This window comes from Vicia villosa, linkage group LG1 (genome assembly GCF_029867415.1).
Source record: "Vicia villosa cultivar HV-30 ecotype Madison, WI linkage group LG1, Vvil1.0, whole genome shotgun sequence".
Classification (NCBI taxonomy): domain Eukaryota; kingdom Viridiplantae; phylum Streptophyta; class Magnoliopsida; order Fabales; family Fabaceae; genus Vicia; species Vicia villosa.
In genome coordinates, this window is record NC_081180.1 from 176,282,151 (window position 1) to 176,305,402 (window position 23,252).

Below are 23,252 nucleotides of genomic sequence, written 5' to 3' on the forward strand. Positions count from 1 at the left end.
TATTAAACATGGAATTATAATTACTAAACATGAAATTATAATTACTAACCATATTATAATTATAATGATAAAACAATATTATAAGAACATGAAACTAAAATAATTGCAAATAAATAAACCTGTAAGTAAAGCAGACGAAACAAACTTGAATAAAGCTTTGAAATAATGTCGGCAAGATTGTGATCCAAGAGTACATAAATTGTAGGCCTAAAACTAATGGTGTGGTAGTTCCTCAATGTGAGAAACTACCACTTTTACAAAGTGATAATTTATGCCTAAAACTATGAACAGCGCTTCCGCGCCTAAAACTTGGATACCCTCAAATGAATGCTCAGCCTCTATTTATAGGGAATGGAAATGGAAGTTCCTTTCAGCATCATGTGAGAAGTAGTGGAGATCATGCGTGGGAAGTTGAGAAAAAGGTGGAGAAAATAGTGGAGAGGTGGAGACGGACGTCTCAAGTAGCTGACGTGGCTCTCTTTCACCCCTTGGGCTTAGGAGACGTGCGTCTTCTGAGGAGACGTGGCAAGGAGCGTGAAGACGGGCGTCTCCCACTTGGAGACGTGGCTTGGATGATGGGAACGTGCGTCCCTTGATTTGTGGAGGGTGAGACGACCGTCTCCCACTTGGAGACGTGGGGGCTTCAGCTTCACGTGGGCTGGATTTGTACTTTGCTCAATTGGGCCTTCTTTGCACCCCTTTATTTCTTCAGCACCCCTTTTCCATCTTTTAGGCACAAATAGTAGTGATTTTAGCTCCATTTCTTTCCTTTTCACAAATATCCCTCAAAACGAACATAAAACCTAAAACAATGAAAATACCAGCATAATACCAATATAAAGCAACATAATTAAGATAAAATAAGGAAATAATATATGTAAATCAAGCCAAATATGTGATACATTTTCGTGTTATCACACATTTCAATGAAAATAATCTAATGTTTATTATGTTTTTATTTAAGTTTGTTGTATGACAGAGTGTTGCGCGGGACTGCATTGTCAAACAGATTCCGTTTCGTGTCTTCCGCCCATTGCAGCGGAATGACAATTGCTTCGGAACCGGAATCAGTTAGACAGCGCTTAATCGATAGATTCTTGTCCTCCGGCAATACAGAAAGTCTGATTCTTTGGGCGTATAATACCCGACCAATAGGGTTAGTTTCTCATTCTTGGTTCATCTAATCTTTGTTTCTTTTGCGTAGCAAAATTATCATATAACCTATTGTTTTAATTTATAGAGCACACTGGTTGTTGCTTGCTATCAACCCTATAAGAGAAGTGGTATATTTTCTGAATTCGGTAGATGGTGAGTGGAGCAATTATCCGGCTATGAAGGAAATCATTGATTTGTAAGTGGGATCGTTCTAAATATTCGTGTATATTTATATATTTAATTATTTGTGAGATTGATCTAAATATATGCTTTTATTTTTTTGTTAGATCAATACAAGTGTTCCGAAGTCAACGAGACGCACAGGTATCCCGGACTAAATCAAACAACATTACTTGGATCAAAGTGCAGGTACATTATTTTTCACAATTTTGCTTAAAATATTTATGCTACTTGATAAAACAAGACAACTATAAAATCTTATTTGTTTTTCTATGTAGTGTCCGATACAGCGAAACAGTTCAGATTGCGGATACTATGTTTTGAGGTTTATGAAAGAAATCCTTCAAATGAATCAATTAGAGATTCCAATCACAGTATGGATTTATAACTTAATTAGATAACTTCTTATAATTTATTGCATTTAACTAAATCATTCATATTATGTTTTTGTTCTGTAGTACTTTGACGAATTTCGTGCTGCTTCTTACACGAGACTTAAGTTGGAAGAAATCAAAGAGGATTTGTGTCAATTTTATATTCATCAGCTATTCATGCAGTAGGATTTGTGTCGATTTGAAGTATAATATTATAGTACTCTAGGATATATGGTTACTAACTTTGTTCATACTGTTGCCAATATTTGAAGTATAATATTGTTGATGTTACAGATTTAGTTTGTTTGACATGAGTTAGTTACATGTGAAACTTTCTGTATTCATACTTTACATGATTTAGTTTGTTTGACAGGAACTATAATGATGTATATATATAATTTTGGATATTATAATGGTATTATATTAGTATATATATATATAGTCCTACCTATGGTTGAAAATATATCGTCGAAAATATATTACAGGTCGAAAATATTACAGGTTGAAAATATATTACAGGTCGAACTGGGAGGCTAAAATTACAGGTTGCACTTTAAAATACCTCATTTAGCAACGACAGTGCTTTTAAAAAACTCTCTTAAAGGGCCACCTACTAAAGCGCTTTATTACTAAAAGCGCTGCCTAAGATTAAAAAAAAATAAAAAAAATAAAAAAATACGCAACCTACGAAAGCGATTTTGGAAAAGCGCTCTTATAGGGGGGGCTACAAGAGCGCTTTTTCCAAAAAAAGCGCTCTGGCAGACCCCCCCTATAAGAGCGTTTTTTCTGGAAAAAGCGCTCTTATAGGGGGGTCTACCAGAGCGCTTTTCTGGAAAAAGCGCTCTTATAGGGGGGGCTACCAGAGCGCTTTTCTGGAAAAAAGCGCTCTTATAGGGGGGGCTACCAGAGCGCTTTTAAAAGCGCTTTCGTTACCTACGCCAGCGCTGGCTTTGGCAGCGCTTTAAAGCGCTCTTAAAGCCCAAAAAAAGCGCTCTTATAGGGCTTCCGTGTTGTAGTGGTCATAATGCACGTATTTCGTAATGATTGCATATTATACATGAAAGAGTATGAAAACTTGAAGGAGTGTCAGAGGTGTGGGGAGTGACGCTACAAGCTGAAGGATAGTGGTGCTGAAGATGATGGTGGTGTAACCAGAAAGGGTGTTCTTGCCAAGGTGATTTAGTACCTACCGATAACTCAAAGGCTCAAGAGAGTGTTTGCTAATCTAAATGATGCAAATAATATTATATGGCATGCAAATGACAGAATACATGACATAAAATTAGCCATGTAGCTGATTCATTGCAATGGAAGAAAATTGATTTATTGTTTCCGAATTTTTCCCTTGAGCCTAGGTACCTTAGGCTTGGACTTGCCACCGACGGTGTAACGCCCTATTTTTCATATAGGATATTTTACCATATTCTATAGATTAATTATGTCTATTCAATGATTTATTTATCTATTGGAATGTTTGTGGGGGTGTGAATCCTTAAGTTAAGGGAATGATAAAATAATTATGGGTGTATAGAATAATTTTTATTAAGTAAAATGATAGTTTTTTATATTATTTAGTAAAAATAAGAAAAATAGAGTAATTGGGCCAAATATGGGAAGTAAGGAAAATTAGTGGGATGAAGGAATAAGAAGTATTTTAGTTGGGCCATGTTCATAATTTTGAGAAGTTTAACCATAAGTATAAGTTTATGAGATAAACCTGGGTTTAGGGATAATTTTTATAGTGCGTAGAGTTTGAAAACAAAAGAGGAAGAGGTAAGGTTGACTAGAGGTAGTAGAAGAAGAAGAAGAAGAAGAAGAAGAAGAATTCAAGAGATGATTTGTGTGCTTGCTATGAGAAAATAAGGTAAGGGGAGATGTGCTTCTTTAATGGGTGTTAAAGCATGTGGGGTAGATGGAGGAACTCTTAACCTCCTTAGCATTGGGTATTCTAATTCCTAATTCTGAAAATTGATGTTATAATTGTGTGTTGATATTCATATGCCCTTTTATGAGTAAAATTTTATTTTGACATGATTGTTGAATATGCACCATTGTTGATAAATAGAGGTTTAGGTATGAGATGAATATGAAGGGTTAAAGGATGTGTTGTGTTCATATTGATGAAATATGCACTATGAATATGTTATAATATGTATGCAGTATTTTGGGTCGAAGGTGTTCTTGGCAGTTGTTGAAGGGAGTCCCTAATCTTAAGTTGAAGAGCCGTAAATAAATGTCAGATATTATGTCTTGACATCCTGGTGTTGAGAATTTATTTTTCTCAATATTTCCGGTAGTGTGTCTCATAAACATGATAGAGGTTGTTTACTCAAACTTGGTACTATTATCAAGTCTATGAGAACATGGAACTCTTGTTCTAATGTAGTGAAAGAGACAATCAAAGGGGTTGTGTGCTATGGAGATATATCAACCTAAGTGGTTGATAGGTATTTTGATTAAGGTTCATCCAAATCACATAGGATGAGCATTTCAGATGTTTGTTTGGAGCAAGAAGCAGTTGGTAATCCTATTAGAGACCAAAGGATCATGGTTCTTAAGAAAGGATTGAAGGGTATCCCTATGTCTTGAAGATTTTAGGAAAAGCATACTTATCATGGACAATCTATTTATGGTATGATGATCAGTCAATACCTTGGTTTTTGTAGTCTTCTCCAGATACCTGTTAGAGGCAATCTCCTCTTTAGGTGCATAAGGATTGGATCTATCACCTAAAACTTAGACTGGAGGTCTTGGAATTGTGTTGGTGAGAAGAAGCTTCTTGAGGTGTGTAGGTTACTATAGTATGATCATGGAGGTTGATCAACTGATGTTAAGAACTCTTGGGTTCCTTTCAAGTGAGGTGTTTGGATTACTATGAATGGTGTATCCAAAGTCATGGTACAACAGTTAAACCCATGTGATTTAGACTAATGTCTGAACTGATGTTGGAACATCATTTCAGTTGGTCTGCTCCTTCATAAAAGGAAGTTGTTCAAGAGTTCATAGTGGAGTATGAAGATAAGTCACTGGCCTAATCTTGCATAGTGTTGTGAATGCTAGTCATGATGAAGAATCCTCTTGTACTAGTGGTGTACTGAAGGAGTCTGTCATGCCTTGAGCTCTACCATGTGTGAGAATCCAAGAGAAGTTGTGAAGATAGGAACTTGAGAAAATTTTCCTCTAATAAAGGGATGCAAATGACTGATTGCAAATACTTTGACATGAGTTGAGTATTTGTCGGAGGAATGTGTAAAGTTTGCTTCATGAGATTTCTACTGGTGTTCTAGAGTTTATAATCAATAGGAGCTTTGTTTGTCCAAGACAAGGGGATTTAAGTCTTGTACATGGATTATTGCCTCAATATTTTTGTCCTAGAGGTCTTGTGTGCTGGTCAAGCTTGTGGAGATGATGTATCTCGTGTAAGATTATAATGTCAGACTACATATCTTGACATAAGGACTACCAAGGTTTGTGTACTTGTTTTTGTTGTGATCTTAGGAGGACATGTATGATTCTAGTCATAAGAAGTTGGTTGATTGAATCATGAGTGCACCTGTCTCTGTGGAACACTTTGAGGGACAACACTATGCAGAAGAGCATTTTTTTTCTCTCCTACTTGAGGCATGGATAAGTCAAGGTCAACTTGGACCATGGGAAATCCCACACATGATATCTTATTTCCTTGGGATATGTCCCATGGGAAAAGATGTCAAGACATTGTTCCGACATGAACATTTATTAGAACCAACGTTTCAGGAGAACCAGTCTAGAGTCAATAAAGCATTCAAAACTGACTTGGATGGTGTATAGTTATTTGCGTGATGTTATCTTCCTCAAATAACGTTCTCTTTGACTAAGACCATTGTTACTATCAATGATCGTTATTCCCTATGTAATTGCCCAACTATTTAAAGAGGTCACTCCTTATCTCTACTCATTTTGTGTCATTCTCTTTCTAAATAGGGCTATGGCGTTTGTTCGGGTTTGGGTGAGTATTGTCTAGGTATGGTCTGTGACGACATTCTTTGCTATTTCTTTGGCTAAAAAAGGGGAGAGAAAATATTGTCAAGGGTATGGTTTTAGGTCTGCTTTCCTTTTTGTGTCTGAATTTATGGAGTTATAAAGATGTCAAATAAGATGTTTCATCATGCGTTTTGTGGGTTTTATGTCATGTGATATGAGTTATGAACACAACTGTGTCCTATGTTATGAGTTACACAAGTTGACTGATGGTTGCTTCTTAAGTTTCCTCTTATGCTTCTTAAGGGGTCTTTTATGCCACTTAATGGGTCTCTTATGCCCTCTGGAAATTTTATCCATCAGTATGGAAAATTGGATACTTCCATCAGTGGCAAGATTTGGTTTCCACATTGAGGGGGGGGTGTCAGTTATCTTCTTGCTCGTGCACACCAAATGACTCCAGGACTTTCTACTCATTTCCTAATGTTGTTGGTCTGTGGTGTGTGGGTATATGGAGCTTATTCAAAATGTTGTGCAAAGATGTTAAATATGAAGCTCTGACAACCTTCATATGAATAAGAAGAAGACTAACTCTCTGACGGGTAGATTTACTACTAAAAGTCTCAAGTTGAGAAAGTATACTTGAGGAGTGTATGAGGACTCCGGAACACGGACTGGACATTTACATTTTTTGTTGTTGCTGAGATTTGATTATAACATGTAAATTTATTTTAGCCAAAATTTTCCAAAGGGGGAGATTGTTAATTTTCTAATTGTATGGTTGACATTAATTTTAGTAAAACAAATTAGACAACAACATGTTGTATAGAATGTTTCAACATTGTAGAAAATATATGTTGATCAATATGTTGAACAAGATGTTCTATTTATTGCATCTGGTATAACATGTATCTGTGAATACAAGATTACACTCAAAGATGTTTTTGATTCATGGCAAACTCAATAAGCATTCAAACAACAAAGCGGGAGCAGAAAACTCAAAGAAAAGCAAGCATTGATCACTCATGACAGAACAGGTTGATCTATTATGCATATAGGTCGACTCAACACAAGCAAAACAAGAAGAATGCAGAAAAGCAGCAGTTAGGTCGACCTACTGTCAACCCAGGTCGACCTAAAATGGAGAAAAATCCATATACTTCTGCTAGGTCGACTCACACATCATCTAGGTCGACCTAAATTGAAGAAATTTACATATCAGTCTGCTAGGTCGACCTACACAACAACTAGGTCGACCTAATCTGAGAAAATGTCCCCAGAATGCATCTAAAGAGGATTCTGGTCGACCTACTCCTTTAACAGGTCGACCTAACTGGGAGCAAAATTCTGCAAGCTCTGCTAGGTCGACCTAAGCACTACAAGAGGTCGACCTAACTGATCAAGAAGTCAAAAATTCTGTTTCTCTCATCTCCAACTGTTAAGCTATCATATATATTGTCCAAGGTTCATTATTACAAGCAACACCAACGACTGAAAGATACACAAAGGCTTCTCATCTTCGTTCTTCATCATCTCCAACACAATTACACATAATCATTCTTGCGTTGAGGGTTAGTGATCGAGTTCGATAACGTCCATGGAACGGAATTGAAGATTCCTAGTGGGTGAAGATTTGTGGGGTTTTTGGTGAATAAAATCTGCGGGTTTTGTCCTCCAAGATAGGTGTTTCTTGGGGGTTTTTATCAAGAGGTTTCATCGAGGATCCGACTGAGTGTGAAGATTGAAGAACAAGGGTTCGAGGGAATTGAAGACACTGCAGAAAGGGATCAAAGTGAAGCTCTTGGATAACCTTGATCTGACTCAAGATTAAGGGGGAAGAAGATTCAAAGGATCGACATAATTGGTTTATGGTTTATCGCTTTATTATCTTCTTTGTATATACTACTTTCAACATTAATGAAAGATTACCCAATTTCAGTTTGGAATTGGGGGCAGACGTAGTCGTAGCGAGGACGATCGACGAACTGCCTAAACAAATATCGTGTTCTTGTCGCTTTTACTTTTTCATTTACGTTCTGTTCGTGTTTGGTTATAATAGCAAATTGATCAACGATTCGAGTGTTAAGATTGTGAATTAAGAACTTATATAAACATCACAATCCATCACATATTGAATCACCGTCAATTTGATCATTAATTCATTATCACCAAGTGTTTGTATATTTGTTTCTATCACTTTTACTGCATTGCAAACATTGTCCATCATACAAGAAGTTAATCTGATTTTCAATAAGAGCAACACTTTGATTCTGCAACGTATACTCTTATCACTTACCTCAAGTTTTTGACTGGTTTTAAACACATATACAATCGTTTCGATAGTGGTTCGGAATAGACGCGAGTCGATTCAGAATCACTTCCGCTAAAAAGTCGTTTAACTCCGTAAAACTGTGAATGATCTATTCACCCCCCTCTAGATCCTAAGGCCAGCGTCTAACAAGTGGCATCAAGAGCTCTGGTTTATTCCGTGCTACGTGAAACACTTATTGGAAAGATGGCTTCCGGACCTAAAGGGGCTCACAATAGAGCTCCAGTTTTCAACGGTGAAAACTATGGCTATTGGAAGGATTGTATGTGTGTCCACATCAATGCAATTGATAGGAACATCTGGACAGCCATTGTCAATGGTCCCTTTCAGATCACCATGACAAATGCAGCTGGTGCAGTTGTTCCAAAACCAGAAAATACTTGGGATGCTGAAGATGAAAAGAGATATGCATACGATTGGAAAGCGAGAAACATTCTAATCTCAGCTCTAGGAGTTGATGAATACTATCGCGTTTCCCATTGTAGATCAGCTAAAGCTATGTGGGACACATTGCAAGTTTCCCACGAGGGAACGGATGATGTCAAACTAGCTAGGATCAATACGTTAACTCAAGAGTTCGAACTCTTCCACATGGAAGATGGTGAATCCATCGAAAACATGCAGAAGAGATTCGTTCACCTGAAAAATCGGTTAAATTCTCTTGATAGACTTGTTTCCAATGCAGTTGCTACTAACAAAATCTTAAGATGCTTGAACAGGGAATGGCAACCCAAGGTTACAGCAATAAAGGAAGCAAATAATCTAAACACCTTAGACATTACCACTCTCTTTGGTAAACTAGAGGAACATGAACAACACCTTAAATGCCTTGACATGCATGAGAAAAGGGCAAAGAAAGAAAAGAACATGGAGAAAGAGGTAGAGAAGAAGTCAATAGCTCTAAAAGCTTCAAGCTCCAAGACCTCAAGACAAGAGCCAAAGGATAGTGATACAAGTGATGACGAAGACTCCGATGATGAGGAAATGGGACTGTTTGTGCGAAGATACAACAAATATCTAAAGAAAAATGGAGCAAAACATTATGACAAAGGCTTGATCAACTATAGAAAGCAATCAAACAAGTTCAAACAAGATGACGACAACAAAGGAAAAATCAAAGGTCTTTGCTTCAATTGTGGGAAAGCCGGTCACTACAAACCGGATTGTCCATACCTTAAGAAGGAAAAAGAGAAGAACCAAAGCAAAGGTCATAACAAATCTAAAAGAGCCTACATAGCATGGGAAAGTGATTCATCTAGTGAAAGCTCATCAAGCGATGAAGAAGAATCAGCAAACCTATGTTTCATGGCTCATCAACACAAGAAAAAGAAAGTTGTAAGTCATCTTAAACCTGAACTCGTAGATAAGGTATCTCATTCTCAACTAAAACTTGCTTTTGAAGAATTACATAGAGATGCAATTAAAGCTTTCAAACTTTTGGCCTCAAATAAGAAAATCTTTTCATATCTTGAATCAAAAGTTGAGAAAACCGAAAAGGATATGGAAGCTTTAAAACAATTTATGCTAGACATTCAAAAGGATAAAGTTGAAATAGATCCTACATCGTGGTTTGGTTGTGAGACATGTCACATTTGGCAAAAAGAAGTAAGAGATCTAAAAGCCAAGTTAGACAAGGCTCTGCAACCAAAAGTGACGTTTGCCGTTGATCCAAATAAGTTCAAAAGATCGTATACTCCTTTATATAGTAAATACACTTTTGTACCAAAAGTATCAACCAGCAAAACACCATATTCTCATCATATTACCTGTCATTATTGTTGCAAAAAGGGACATACCATTGAAAAATGCAAATTTAGGAGAATTTTAGTTCCTAAAGGAGTATTTCAATGGTTGCCTAAGTGCAACAATGTCTGTACTCACCATCTAGGACCCAATGAAGATTGGGGACCTTCCACTCTAAATTAATCTTTGCAGGAAAAGTGTCTTGACATCGCCAAAAGGTGGTGGTCTCTTGATAGCTGATGCTCAAGACACATAAAAGGAAGACATATCACTTTTGGTATGTCATCTATGAAGAACTATTCTTAGCAAAGGAAATGCAAGTGACCTGGCCACCACAAATGTATAAGATACATCACAAATACAAGTTAACCCGAAAAACACAAAGGACGCATTACTTGATGTGCAATTGGCAAGTTGCATTGCAAAGAAATTTTAAACCTATTCTAAGCAGAATATTGTTTGGGACCATGTCCCGCATCCGGGAGAACAGCAAGTAATCGATACTAGATGAGTTTTTCGCAAAAATCAAGCAATCATGTTATGAAACATTCTATCAAGACAATTCATCATCAAATCTAGGAGTATGGCACACTAACAAGAGGACTCCACACAATGATGACAAAACACCTACATATTGAGAAAGCGGTAACATGTTTATTGTTCACTTCCAAAAATTTTATTTATGCTATAATATGCTATCAAATTAACATGCTTATAGTGACTTCATATATGTTTATCTATATATCTCAATTACATATGTGTTTATCATCTCCACTCATAACATATCATAATTTGGGCATACAAGCAAGCAACTAAGCATAAATCCATCATATAGCAACATCTCTAAGTCATTTCAAACATTTTGAAGCAATTTAGGTCGACCTACCTTGTATCTGAGTCGACCTACAGAAGAAAAATTTCAGCAGAAACTAAAATTGTCCAGTTACGTCGACCTACCCACTCTTTAGGTCGACCTAAATTGGTTATTTTTTTCACTACTTCTGTTAGGTCGACCCAGCCTTCATGTAGGTCGACCCACTGCTGAAATAATTCCCAAATTGGGTCTGTTAGGTCGACCCGACCATCCCCATACATAACCATTCTTCATTCTTTCCATCTTCATTCATTCTCACTTCATTGTGTACGGCCAACCCTAATTCCTCTAAGTTCAAAAAGTGTCAAAATCATCTCTCTCTCACAAATCATCAACAACCATGCCTCCAAAATCAAGAAAGGGAAAGGAAGTTGCGTCTGGATCATCCTCACAACCGGTAAGTGCTGTAGCCCTTGTTCACCCTGATTGCAGAGAAAATTTTGAAAAATGGCAAATGAAAAGGAAGGTAGTGAAGCAATATGTCTTTAATCAACATGTTGCTAAGAATATGCATATTCCTGATGTTGTTAGTCTTATTAAGCATCAGAACGTTCACCCCCTTTTGGAATGTGCCACACCGTACTGTGAGAATACTGTTAGGGCCTTCTATGCAGGGTTCACAAGAGAGGAAGGCTGTAATTTTAGGTTTAAGATGGGGTCAAGATCTCATATTGTTGACAAACGTGCATGGATTAGTATCTTTGGTCTTACACTCTTGGGAGACGAAGTTCGTATAGAAGACGGTGACCTTCCGGCCAATTATGATCATGTCGCTTACATGACATCCATTCTCAAAGATCCTGCTGTTCTTGACAAGCAAAATGAATCCATCACAGCCGGTCACCTAAAAAGGGATCCTAGGCTCCTTAACTGGATTATCTCAAGAGTCATTCGACCACGAGCAGGCGGATTTTCCAGAATTGAAAGGAATGAGATTGTTTTAATGTACCTGATTCAAAACAGGACGCGTGTGCACTGGCCACACTTTCTGACTGCCAAGTTTCAAGAGATACAACAAAAGACTACTGCTTTATGCTATGGCTCGATCATTCAAACCATAGTAAACCACTTTGGCATGAAACTGGATGGGTTGTCTTACGTGCACATGAAACAGAACCAGGATTTCTCCCAAACAACTTTAACTCTCATGGGATATCATTGGGATCCGAATAAGAAAACCTACTATCTTATACAAAAGGGAACCGGAAGAATTATCTACAACTATGATGATCCTACTGAATTTGGTCATACTGTAGGGAATGAAGAAGAGGGAAATGATCAAGAAATAGCAAATGATGAGGATCAAACCATGGAAGATGTAGCTCATGACACGGATCCAAATTGGCAATATGTCCCTTCTCAAGAGGAAGAAATCCCTTGGGGATACACGGCTCCACCTCCACTAGATCAGTCCAACATTATCTCCATGCTTGAAAATATGCAATTTCAACAACAACAACATTTTGAATCACAACAGCTCCAGCTCCAGACCATGCAACAACTTCAACAAGAGAGATATAATGAACAACAACTTCAATATCAATCACAACAGCTCCAGTTCCAAACCATGCAACAGCTACAACAAGATCGATATGATGAACAACAACTTCAATATCAATCGCTATACGGCTTGATTCAAGACCACAAGAATGATTTTGAAACATTTGCATCCAACTCTGTCCTAAGACAAAATCAGTTTGAGAAACTGCTCTAAATCGTCATGCAAACATAAGCCAAAGCTTCAACACTCTCAACTTATCTGTGCTGGATCTGTTGGAACAGGTTGAAGAAGATCGCCCGCATACGTTTCAGAGAGGAAGAGGAAGAAGGGGCAGGCGCTAGGATGCATTCTTCATCATATCATCATATCATTGCATCTTATCTCATCATAATTATGTCATATTTCTATGTGTTGTCACACTCTTTTGTAGTTTGTTTATATCTCGGATCATTGTTATGTTAAAATGTACTGCTAAACATGTTTGGATCTTATGTATCTTATGGTTTATCTATGTTATTTTATTGTCAACTTCACTGTTTTATCTTTTTCATGTTATTTTATATATGTTTCTCTCGTTACTCTTCTATTTTCGTTGTATCTCTTTTTGATGTTGTCAAAGGGGGAGATAGATGCTGAGTGTACGGGGGAGCTTTGTTGAGAGATTGCCTTGTTGAGAGATAGATGCTGAGTGTACGGGGGAGCTTTGTTGAGTAGATGCTGAGTTTGTTGAGTATTTGTCACTTAGAGCTTTGTTGAGTAGATGCTGAGTTTGTTGAGTATTTGTCACTTACTACCAAAGCCTCGACCAAAGCCTCGACTACTGGTTTGCCATCATCAAAAAGGGGGAGAATGTGAATACAAGATTACACTCAAAGATGTTTTTGATTCATGGCAAACTCAATAAGCATTCAAACAACAAAGCGGGAGCAGAAAACTCAAAGAAAAGCAAGCATTGATCACTCATGACAGAACAGGTTGATCTATTATGCATATAGGTCGACTCAACACAAGCAAAACAAGAAGAATGCAGAAAAGCAGCAGTTAGGTCGACCTACTGTCAACCCAGGTCGACCTAAAATGGAGAAAAATCCATATACTTCTGCTAGGTCGACTCACACATCATCTAGGTCGACCTAAATTGAAGAAATTTACATATCAGTCTGCTAGGTCGACCTACACAACAACTAGGTCGACCTAATCTGAGAAAATGTCCCCAGAATGCATCTGAAGAGGATTCTGGTCGACCTACTCCTTTAACAGGTCGACCTAACTGGGAGCAAAATTCTGCAAGCTCTGCTAGGTCGACCTTAGCACTACAAGAGGTCGACCTAACTGATCAAGAAGTCAAAAATTCTGTTTCTCTTATCTCCAACTGTTAAGCTATCATATATATTGTCCAAGGTTCATTATTACAAGCAACACCAACGACTGAAAGATACACAAAGGCTTCTCATCTTCGTTCTTCGTCATCTCCAACACAATTACACATAATCATTCTTGCGTTGAGGGTTAGTGATCGAGTTCGATAACGTCCATGGAACGGAATTGAAGATTCCTGGTGGGTGAAGATTTGTGGGGTTTTTGGTGAATAAAATCTGCGGGTTTTGTCCTCCAAGATAGGTGTTTCTTGGGGGTTTTTATCAAGAGGTTTCATCGAGGATCCGACTGAGTGTGAAGATTGAAGAACAAGGGTTCGAGGGAATTGAAGACACTGCAGAAAGGGATCAAAGTGAAGCTCTTGGATAACCTTGATCTGACTCAAGATTAAGGGGGAAGAAGATTCAAAGGATCGACATAATTGGTTTATGGTTTATCGCTTTGTTATCTTCTTTGTATATACTACTTTCAACATTAATGAAAGATTACCCAATTTCAGTTTGGAATTGGGGGCAGACGTAGTCGTAGCGAGGACGATCGACGAACTGCCTAAACAAATATCGTGTTCTTGTCGCTTTTACTTTTTCATTTACGTTCTGTTCGTGTTTGGTTATAATAGCAAATTGATCAACGATTCGAGTGTTAAGATTGTGAATTAAGAACTTATATAAACATCACAATCCATCACATATTGAATCACCGTCAATTTGATCATTATCACCAAGTGTTTGTATATTTGTTTCTATCACTTTTACTGCATTGCAAACATTGTCCATCATACAAGAAGTTAATCTGATTTTCAATAAGAGCAACGCTTTGATTCTGCAACGTATACTCTTATCACTTACCTCAAGTTTTTGACTGGTTTTAAACACATATACAATCGTTTCGATAGTGGTTCGGAATAGACGCGAGTCGATTCAGAATCACTTCCGCTGAAAAGTCGTTTAACTCCGTAAAACTGTGAACGATCTATTCACCCCCCCTCTAGATCCTAAGGCCAGCGTCTAACAGTATCAAACAAGATGTCCTATGAAGGATCATCCGACATCGTGACTAAGTGTTAAGTTGGGATTTTGGATTCTGTCTTAATTATCACAGATGCAGAATATTTGAAGAATATTATGCAATCCAATATAACTCTTAATCTGAGGATATAAGATTTTATCTGTGTTCAAGAGATCTGATTGATTTCTAAATATGGAGAATATTTAAGAGACATATTTTCTTGGAGAATATTTTGTAGATTTCCAGCAGTCTCCCTACTGTGGTTTGAAGCCCAAATCCAGACCAGATGAGTGCTATAAATAGAAGACTACAAATCTATTGAAGAGTAGAACTTACAGGATTAGGTTAGGGTTTGTCCTTTTATTGTGAGCCTCTCTAATATCATGTTGATAGTAGAGTAGGACTGTTTATGGAGTTGTATGTCTTGTCATGCATTCATAAGCTGTTAAGTATTGAATGTATGTGTGTCACTTAGGTATCATTGATACAGTTATCTAAGTGTGTGTTGCTTTTGTTTCAAGATATTGTTCTTGATCAAATCTTTTAAGCAAGATCAAGTATTTGTTAATTAAGAGAGTCTTAATTGAGTATTGCTTGTAATTGAAGATTGTGGTAAAAGGTCGTCAATATCAGTGACTAGGGTAGTTATTGTGAGACATCACTGCGGTGATTGGAAGTGAGAGGGGTTTCTATTATCTAGGAAGTTATTAGGTAGAAGTTGCACTGGGTAGGGATTAAGTGAGAAGTCACTAAACCGGAGGTTGCTTGCATAGTACTTCAAATTGATACTACTAATAGTATATTTCTTTTCTGGCTTGGTAGTCCCCAGAGTAGGTGTTATTGTACACCGAACTGGGTTAACAATCCTATGTGTTCAATTACTTTCTAGAATTATTTTTCATTCATGAATATATGTTCGTTGTATGTTGTATCAGATCAGATGTCCTAACAAGTCATAGGACATCTGAAATCTGAACACCAGAATTTCAAAAAGTAAATTTAAGCATCAAGTTCCCACTTTATATGCACTAAGAACACCAAGTTAGACGATCATGATTCATTGAAAGTTTAAAGATCACATTCAATGGCTCAGATGAATTCTCAAGTTTGTAACTGCACTTAAGTGTACTCAAGTATACATAGACATATTTCTTCCCTACCCTACGCATGAGAATGTATTTGGAGGTCTTCCTGGTAACAATGTTATGTATGCATGAAATGTATTAAAAGTGTATGTTTCATATGCTAACTACCTTAGTCAACACCAATGTGAAACTCTCTTCCTCTCGTCCATGTTTTAACGACCAATCTCCTCAACGATCCATATTCCTGGGTCAGCTTTATTAATATCTACATACACAATCCTCCCTTCAAGGCTAATAACAACGACTTGGGTTAAAGTATTTTGAGATGGTCAAATACTCAATATGAACGACCTAACCTCTAGGACCAATCGTTAGGCTTGCAACGATCACTAACATACACGGGGACCCTCTTTCCTAAGCACCACACATGAGCACGCCGTAATGTTCCTCTTAATCGTTGATCTACATCAAACGATCACCCACACACCAGGTCACACAAGTTAGTTAGGTGAATATCATTATTAAAACAAATCAATAAAACCTCATAAATAATGTGTTTAAAATTTATTATCATATAATTTTATATTTTCTTTTTATTATGAATTAAAATAACTTTTTTTTTTAAAGTGATGATTGCTTTTCTTTTTAATTTAATATTTTTTAATGATATCTCCTATTTATATATTCATAAATCGTTATTTGAAAGTTCATCTAAGGACCGTTTATTTTGGCTTTATTTTTAAATAATTTTTATAGTGTTACATAATTTTGTGTAAAAAATTTTACAAAGAATTTTATTATAAAAGTTTCAAATAAAAATTTGGTTTGAATAATTCCTCTTAAAATATGATTTTAGGTATTTTATTTATTTATGAAAAAAAATAGATATCAAAATTTCAAAAAATTACTTTATTTTGAAGTTATTTCAAATAGATTTTCAAAAATATAATTTTTAAAATATAATTTTTTAAAAAAATTACAATTTTGACAAAGTTTTGATCTTTAATAATGTATGTTTATGTTATAGGATTTCAAAACTAGTGTTTCATTTTTAAAAAAATATATATATAAAAAAACTTATAATATTTTAAAAAACGATTTTTTAAAAAATCTATTTTAAATCACGTATGAGTTTGAATCCCTAAAATATTTAATAGTTTGTTTTGAAAAGAAAAATAAGTGCTAGCTCTATACCTTAAAAGTTACTCCATATTTGATTAGAAATATACTTTAAAAGTTTTAATAATTAAGACACTAAAGTACATAAATTTATTATTTTTCTCTTTCTAAAATGACATTCAGATTCAAACTTCGTATCGGGACACAAGGTAGTGCTAGCAATATCAACCAATCCTACAAACATATTTTAATTAGGGTAATAGTACATTTTTAAGAGAATAATTAAATTCTTTAATATTTGAGTCAACGACATAGATGTTTGGTGAAGAGTGAGAACAGTGTGCGCATGCACTGCACCTGAGGACGGAGAAGAGAATCCAATGCTATGACGAGGATGTACCTCGTCCATGTTGGAGGAACAAATACGAGAAAGTATCGGACACGTGTGCATGGTCCATCCCTTTGCTCACACGTGGGAAAATAACTCGCGCTAACGAATGACGGTGAATTTATTACACATTGTCCTCTCTGCTTTGTCCTTTTGTGTAGCTTCGTATCTTAGTGAGACCACCTTCCAATTAAGTGATTTTGTTATTTTTTCGTTAAATTTTTAAAAATGAAATGATATCTTAAAAAATTGTCAAAAATAAAAATCAAAAAAATAAATTTTTTTTTTTTATAAACTGGGTTAAGAGAAGAGAAACCATTACCATCTCCAAATGCTTTTGGATTAAATAAAATAATACTTTGTGAAGCGAAAAATATGTAGCACTATCACGAAAATTATCTATCACCACGGTTGGAAGAAGGATTTCATCACGATTGATGGTCCATGGTTACGAAGGGTGTGATAGTAAGTGCCATACTTTCTACCATAGGCTAGTTGTTAATTCTCTGTTTATACGTTTGGTATTAATTTTAGTAAAACAAATTAGACAGCAACATGTTAGTTAGAATGGTTCAACTTGCAGAAAATATGTGCTGAACTAATGTTGAACAAGATGTTCTATCTACTGCTATGATGTAACATGTCGAACAAGATGTCATATGCAGGATCATCTGTCATCGTGACTAGATATCAACATGGGCTTTTGGATTCTGCTTAAGTGGTTACAGATGCGGAATATTTGGAGAATATTATGCAATCCAATCTGGCGCTAAATTTGAGGATAAAAGGTTTTATATGTTATGAAGATTTTCATGGTTTCTAAAAATGGAGAATATTTAGGAAGCTAATGATTGAAGACCTATTTTAAGGAGAATATTTTGCAGGTTTCTAGTCGTCTTCCTGCTGCGTTTTAAAGCCCAAGTCCACACCAGATGGGTGCTTTAAATAGAAGAATACAAACCAAATTGAAGATCAGAGCTTACGGGAATAGGTTAGGGTTTGAATGCAAATTGTGAGCCTCTCTAATATCATGTTGATAAAAGAGTAGAACTGGTTTTTGAGTTGTAAGTTTTGTCATGCATTCATAAGTTGTTAAGTATTGAATGTATATGTGTCACTTAGGTATCCTTGATATAGTTATCTAAGTGTCTGTTGCTTGTGTTTCAAGCTATTGTTCTTGATCAAAGCTTTTAAGCAAGATCGAGAATTTGTTGATTAAGAGTCTTAACCGTGTATTGTTTGTAATTGAAGATTGTGGTAAAGGGCTGTCAATATCAGTAACTAGGGTAGTTATTGTGAGACATCACTGTGGTGATTGGAAGTTAGAGGGATTTCTCTTATCTAGGAAGTTCTTAAGTAGAAGTTGCACTGGGTAGGGATTAAGGGAGAAGTTGTAAACCAGATGTTGTTTAGTTTTGAATTGATACTGCTCATTGTGAATTTCCTTCCTGGCTTGGTAGCCCTCAGAGAAGGTGTTTTGTACACCAAAATGGGTTAACAATCCTGTGTGTTCATTTACTTTTCAGCATTGTTTTTCATTCATGGATATCTATTTGTTGTGTGCTGTATCAGATCAGATGTCCCAACAAGTCATAGAACATTTGGAATCTGAAGACCAGAATTTCAATTGGTATTAGAGCAGGCATCCTGCTATGTATCTGGGTGAGACTTAGGGAAGATACTTTCTGGTTCAATGGACAAGGAAGAAGGATTTAATGATCCAATCCATGAAGAACAAGAAACATAGGATAATGTATGATAGAGGAAAGTGTGTGGAGTTCTGTAGCTGCAATAAGGAGAGAATCTTCTCCATATTGTAGCATAGGGTGTAAGCAAGGACACCGGTCTTAGATAGGATATGAAGACATGTTTGAGAAAAGTTGGGAGAATTTATTTTTCTCCTCAACATGTATGTTGGTTCATGTGTGCATCATGGGTGTGGACCTTTACAGCTCTCACGCTGAATAAGGAGTGCTGACTATAAGTAATGGTTAGGTTGTCCTGATAAACTAAGGATGTGTAGTTTGATTTATTTTCAAACCATTGTTTCATCTAAGATCAACTGGACTCGGATACCTGGGTGCAGGATATGTTAAGGTGCACTTTAAAGTCACTAAGGAGCTTGGGGTCTTGATATGTGAAGTTACATGTAATGGAAGACCCATGGTAGATCCTCATGCCTCTGATGGTGAGAGCTATGAAGGATAGTCCTGGTACACTAACTAAGGGGGAGAGGTTCCTGATTCCCTTAGCAGGTTTAAAGATTGCTGGATTGACATGTATGCAGAGATGTAAGATATAATGTCATAACATTCAACCAGCTGATTGAGGAAGTTGCGTCCTTCAATGATGATGTGTGTAGATTCCACTAACTAACATGCTCTACATGTTTGTTTTAAATCATCCATGATGGTGGATTCTCTAGTGTGTGAGATGTTCTCTCTACAAGGCAGAGATATCTTCAAAATTCTAGTACTCTCGCGTGTCCATGTATAAAGGGTAGTATGATTTGTTCTGAAGATATACCCAATGAGGGTGTGATTCTTGACGGGAAACTTCAAGAAACTTATTAAAGTTGCCAAAAATACTTGAGGTTCATCGCAAGTCCACTCATAAAGGCGCTTATCAATAATATTGATGAAGAGAAGTTGATCAATGGGGATCATATACATCAGCATAGATATTCCTAGTGTGTGACGAAATTAGGAATGTAATCCTGACCTGTTTATTAAATGATAGACGTTCATTGAAGACCTTGAAGGTGATCAAGGATTTTAGTTTGTTCCGTGAGAAAGGAACTGTTGTTCTACTTGATGTTGGAACATCATATCAGTAGGTGTGCAGATTCCTGTTGCTTAGCAGATGCTTTAGGGGCTAAACAAATGTGTATTGATTACATATGTTTAGAACATTCTCATGATTTTTGAAGAGGATGCATCTGGGGTGATTATATAAGAAGTTTCTATCCAGAAAACACATCTTAGATAATTCTGCTGATCAAGGAATGATCAACATAATATTTACACCTAAAGTTAAGCTCAATTATCAAGGACATTCTCTATGACATCTAGAGGTTGCGTGTGATCGAAAGAAGGCGGTTTTATGTGAAATTTTCCTTGGGATATCTTGCTCAAATAGACTAGGTTCCAAGTGGCTTCGGGAAAGGGGTTGTTGAGGAAGAACTGATCTAGAAGACCATGTGATGGTGGTTTCCAACAAGATGAAGGGTGTGCACTCTTTATTAAGGTCATTATCCAGTCCGTGAGAACATGGAACTCTTATGGTGAAGAAGACATTCAAGTAAGGATGATGCATGTGAGTCTGAAGAATAGATCGTCAAGAATGCATCAAGGAATGTTGTTATAAGATTTACTCCTAGAGGGGAATCTGCTACTGCTGTTGCCAAGATCATATATCGTCCATGCAATGGAGTGTGTGCTATAGATAGTGACTCAAGAACCATAATACATGGTCAAAACCTCTGATCAAGAATGATGTTGGAAGATACATTGGGACATCATCTCAGAAGGCCATGATAAGGAAAATGGTCTTTCGGGATGATGTAAATATGATTAATGTTGGATCATATATACATGACATCCTACCTAAAGAAAGAAGATGTCTATATTTCTTTTCAGAGATAGTCCCTTCTGATGCAAGAATAGATTGTCACAGTCTAATAAAAATGAGCATGTGACTGATGGAAAATACTTTGACGGGAGCTGAGTATTTATTTGAGGTGTGAGTGCAAGTCTGTTTCTGAACACTATGTCTCAGAAAGTGTTTGAGAGTTTATTTCTCTTGATGGTTAACTTGTATATGGAACAAACTAAAGGTGTATGTCAAACCAAGGTTGCATGACATATCATCATCCTATGGGTGTAGATCAGTTGTGTCATTATTTAATAACTAAGCTTGGGTGATTAAAGGAATGATCATGTAGGTAGATCAAGATTGATCTCACATGATAAATTTGTGCTCAACAAAAGTATGAAGCTGTAACTTCCCATTCTGAGTGTGTGAAGTCTGCTTCATGAGATTTCTACTGATGTCCTAGAGTTCATCATCAGCAGGAGCTTTGTTTATCCAAGATAAGGGGAGTTAAGTCTTGTACATGGTGAGTATAAAAGTACAAAGTACAATGTGACCAGTACTCTAATAGGGTGGCGTAAGGACAAAACTTTTTTACTTGTTGTCTACCATTCCCACCATGACCGTTGGGGACAAAATAGTTGGTTTTATGTTTCCTATTATACCCTCCAATGAATATCTTTTTCAACTATAAAAGGAGGACTTTGAAGAATTTGAAATCAACAAATCAGTTCTATAAAACTACGCTAAAACGCTGCACAAACTCTTTTGATATATTCTTTGTATAGTTTTGTATTTTTAGCAAGGAGATTTGGTTCATTTCTTGCTATCAATTTTTTGTGTTTTTGTACTTAAACATTATGTAATATGCTTTTTAGAAGCATCTCTGTATACATATCTTTGTAATCAACAGTTGTTGATAGGTTCCTTGAGAGACTAGGTGTAGTTAGGATTCTCAAGAAGATTTTGGTTGCGGTCATCATGGATTAGCAATAAGGATCGAAGGACTTTTTGGGGTTCTCAACAAGGTTGATCAGACTTATTGTGGTTGTCTATAATCGGTTGATTATAATGGATTAAGTCCTTGCGGATAAGGCAAATTACCTTGCGCGGTGGACTGGAGTAATTTACTTAACAATGAACCAGGATAAAAATAATTGTGTTCATTTAATTTTATTCACTTGTTAGCTTTGTGTTTGAGTTGCGAAAAAGATTAAATTTGGTGCAATCCAATTCAAACCCCGTCTCTTATGTTTTCTCACACCTTCACAGTCATAGAGGGACCTGGCAGAGGCCTTCGTGAAACAATACAAATAAAATGCTGACATGGCTCCAAATATGAGACGACTGCAAAGCATACCAAGGAAGATAAAAAACATTTCAAAGAGTTTGCTCAACGTTGAAGAAAGCTAGAAAGCGGACCCCCTTGCTGAGCGAGAATTGGTCAATTTATTCATGGATACCTTGCAAGCTCCCTTATATGATAAAATGATTAGAAGTGCACTGTCTAGATTCTCTGAGTTAGTAACTATCAAAGAAATAATTGAGCATGGGCTCAAAAGGAGAAATATTCCTGATGCTACTAGGCATCAAGTGGTGTGAAGAAGTTCTTTGGGAACTTCGAAAAAAAGAAAGAAGGAGAAACCAATGTTGTTATGGTCGGAGGTGGAACATCCTGTTATGTGGAAACATTACCTACTTGCCAACCCCAACCAACGCCTGCCAATCCTCAATATAAAAACCAAAATCAGAACAAGAGGAACAATACTCACTTTGACCTTATTCCTGTGACGTATAATGAACTCTACCCACAACTACTTCAGGGTTCATTAGTGACTCCTTGGTCTATTGATCCCTTTTCAACACCATACCCGACATGGTACAATGCAAATGTAACATGCAAGTACCATGAAGGGGAAGTAGGACATTGCTTGGACACTTGCATGATACTCAAGGCTAAAGTGTTGGAGCTGATGGACAAAAATATGATTACTTTCAAAGAGAATGTCCCGAACGTCAAGAGAAACCCTTTGCCAAGACACAATGAATGAAGCAAGCATGGGAAGTTAAGTCCTAAAGCCAGTGGATCAGACGGGAAAGCTCATCCTCGATGCTGATAATCGTTAAGCTATTTTTATCATTTTCATTTGCAATTTCGTTGTTTGTCAAGTGTTATTTTCTGTTTAAACTTGTTGTTTTTGAATAGTAATATTAATGAAATGAGCATGCATCTTTTGAATTAATTATTTTATGTTCACTCGCTCTTTTCCTTTCCTTTTTATTGCATGAAAATAAAATAAAAAATAGAAAAAATAAAAAATATATTAATGTTCCTCCACCTTGCTTTCCTCTATCAACTTTCGTTAAGCAACCATTGGATGGAGGATGATGTAAAAAAAGGCCCATGTACGCTTTTTAATAAAACTTTGCTGATAATGTAAGGCATTGCTTAAATTCCCTAAAACTAAGGAGTTAAGGAGGTTTAATCCCTAGTCAACCCCTTTGAGCCTAATAGTTGGTGTTTCTTTCTGAACTACAAAACCCTTAATCTTAACTAGGGGTAGGTAC

General features: G+C 36.5%; 1 protein-coding gene across 1 annotated transcript in view; it reads right to left on the minus strand.

Moving 5' to 3' along the window:
* Positions 1–12,033: 12,033 nt before the first annotated feature.
* LOC131660008 (uncharacterized) overlaps positions 12,034–23,252 on the minus strand; it is a 33,898-nt gene continuing 22,679 nt past the window's right edge. Inside the window, exon 4 of the mRNA XM_058929121.1 lies at positions 12,034–12,296. Within this exon, the coding sequence (XP_058785104.1) occupies positions 12,034–12,296 (263 nt within the window). The remainder of the gene's footprint in view (positions 12,297–23,252) is intronic.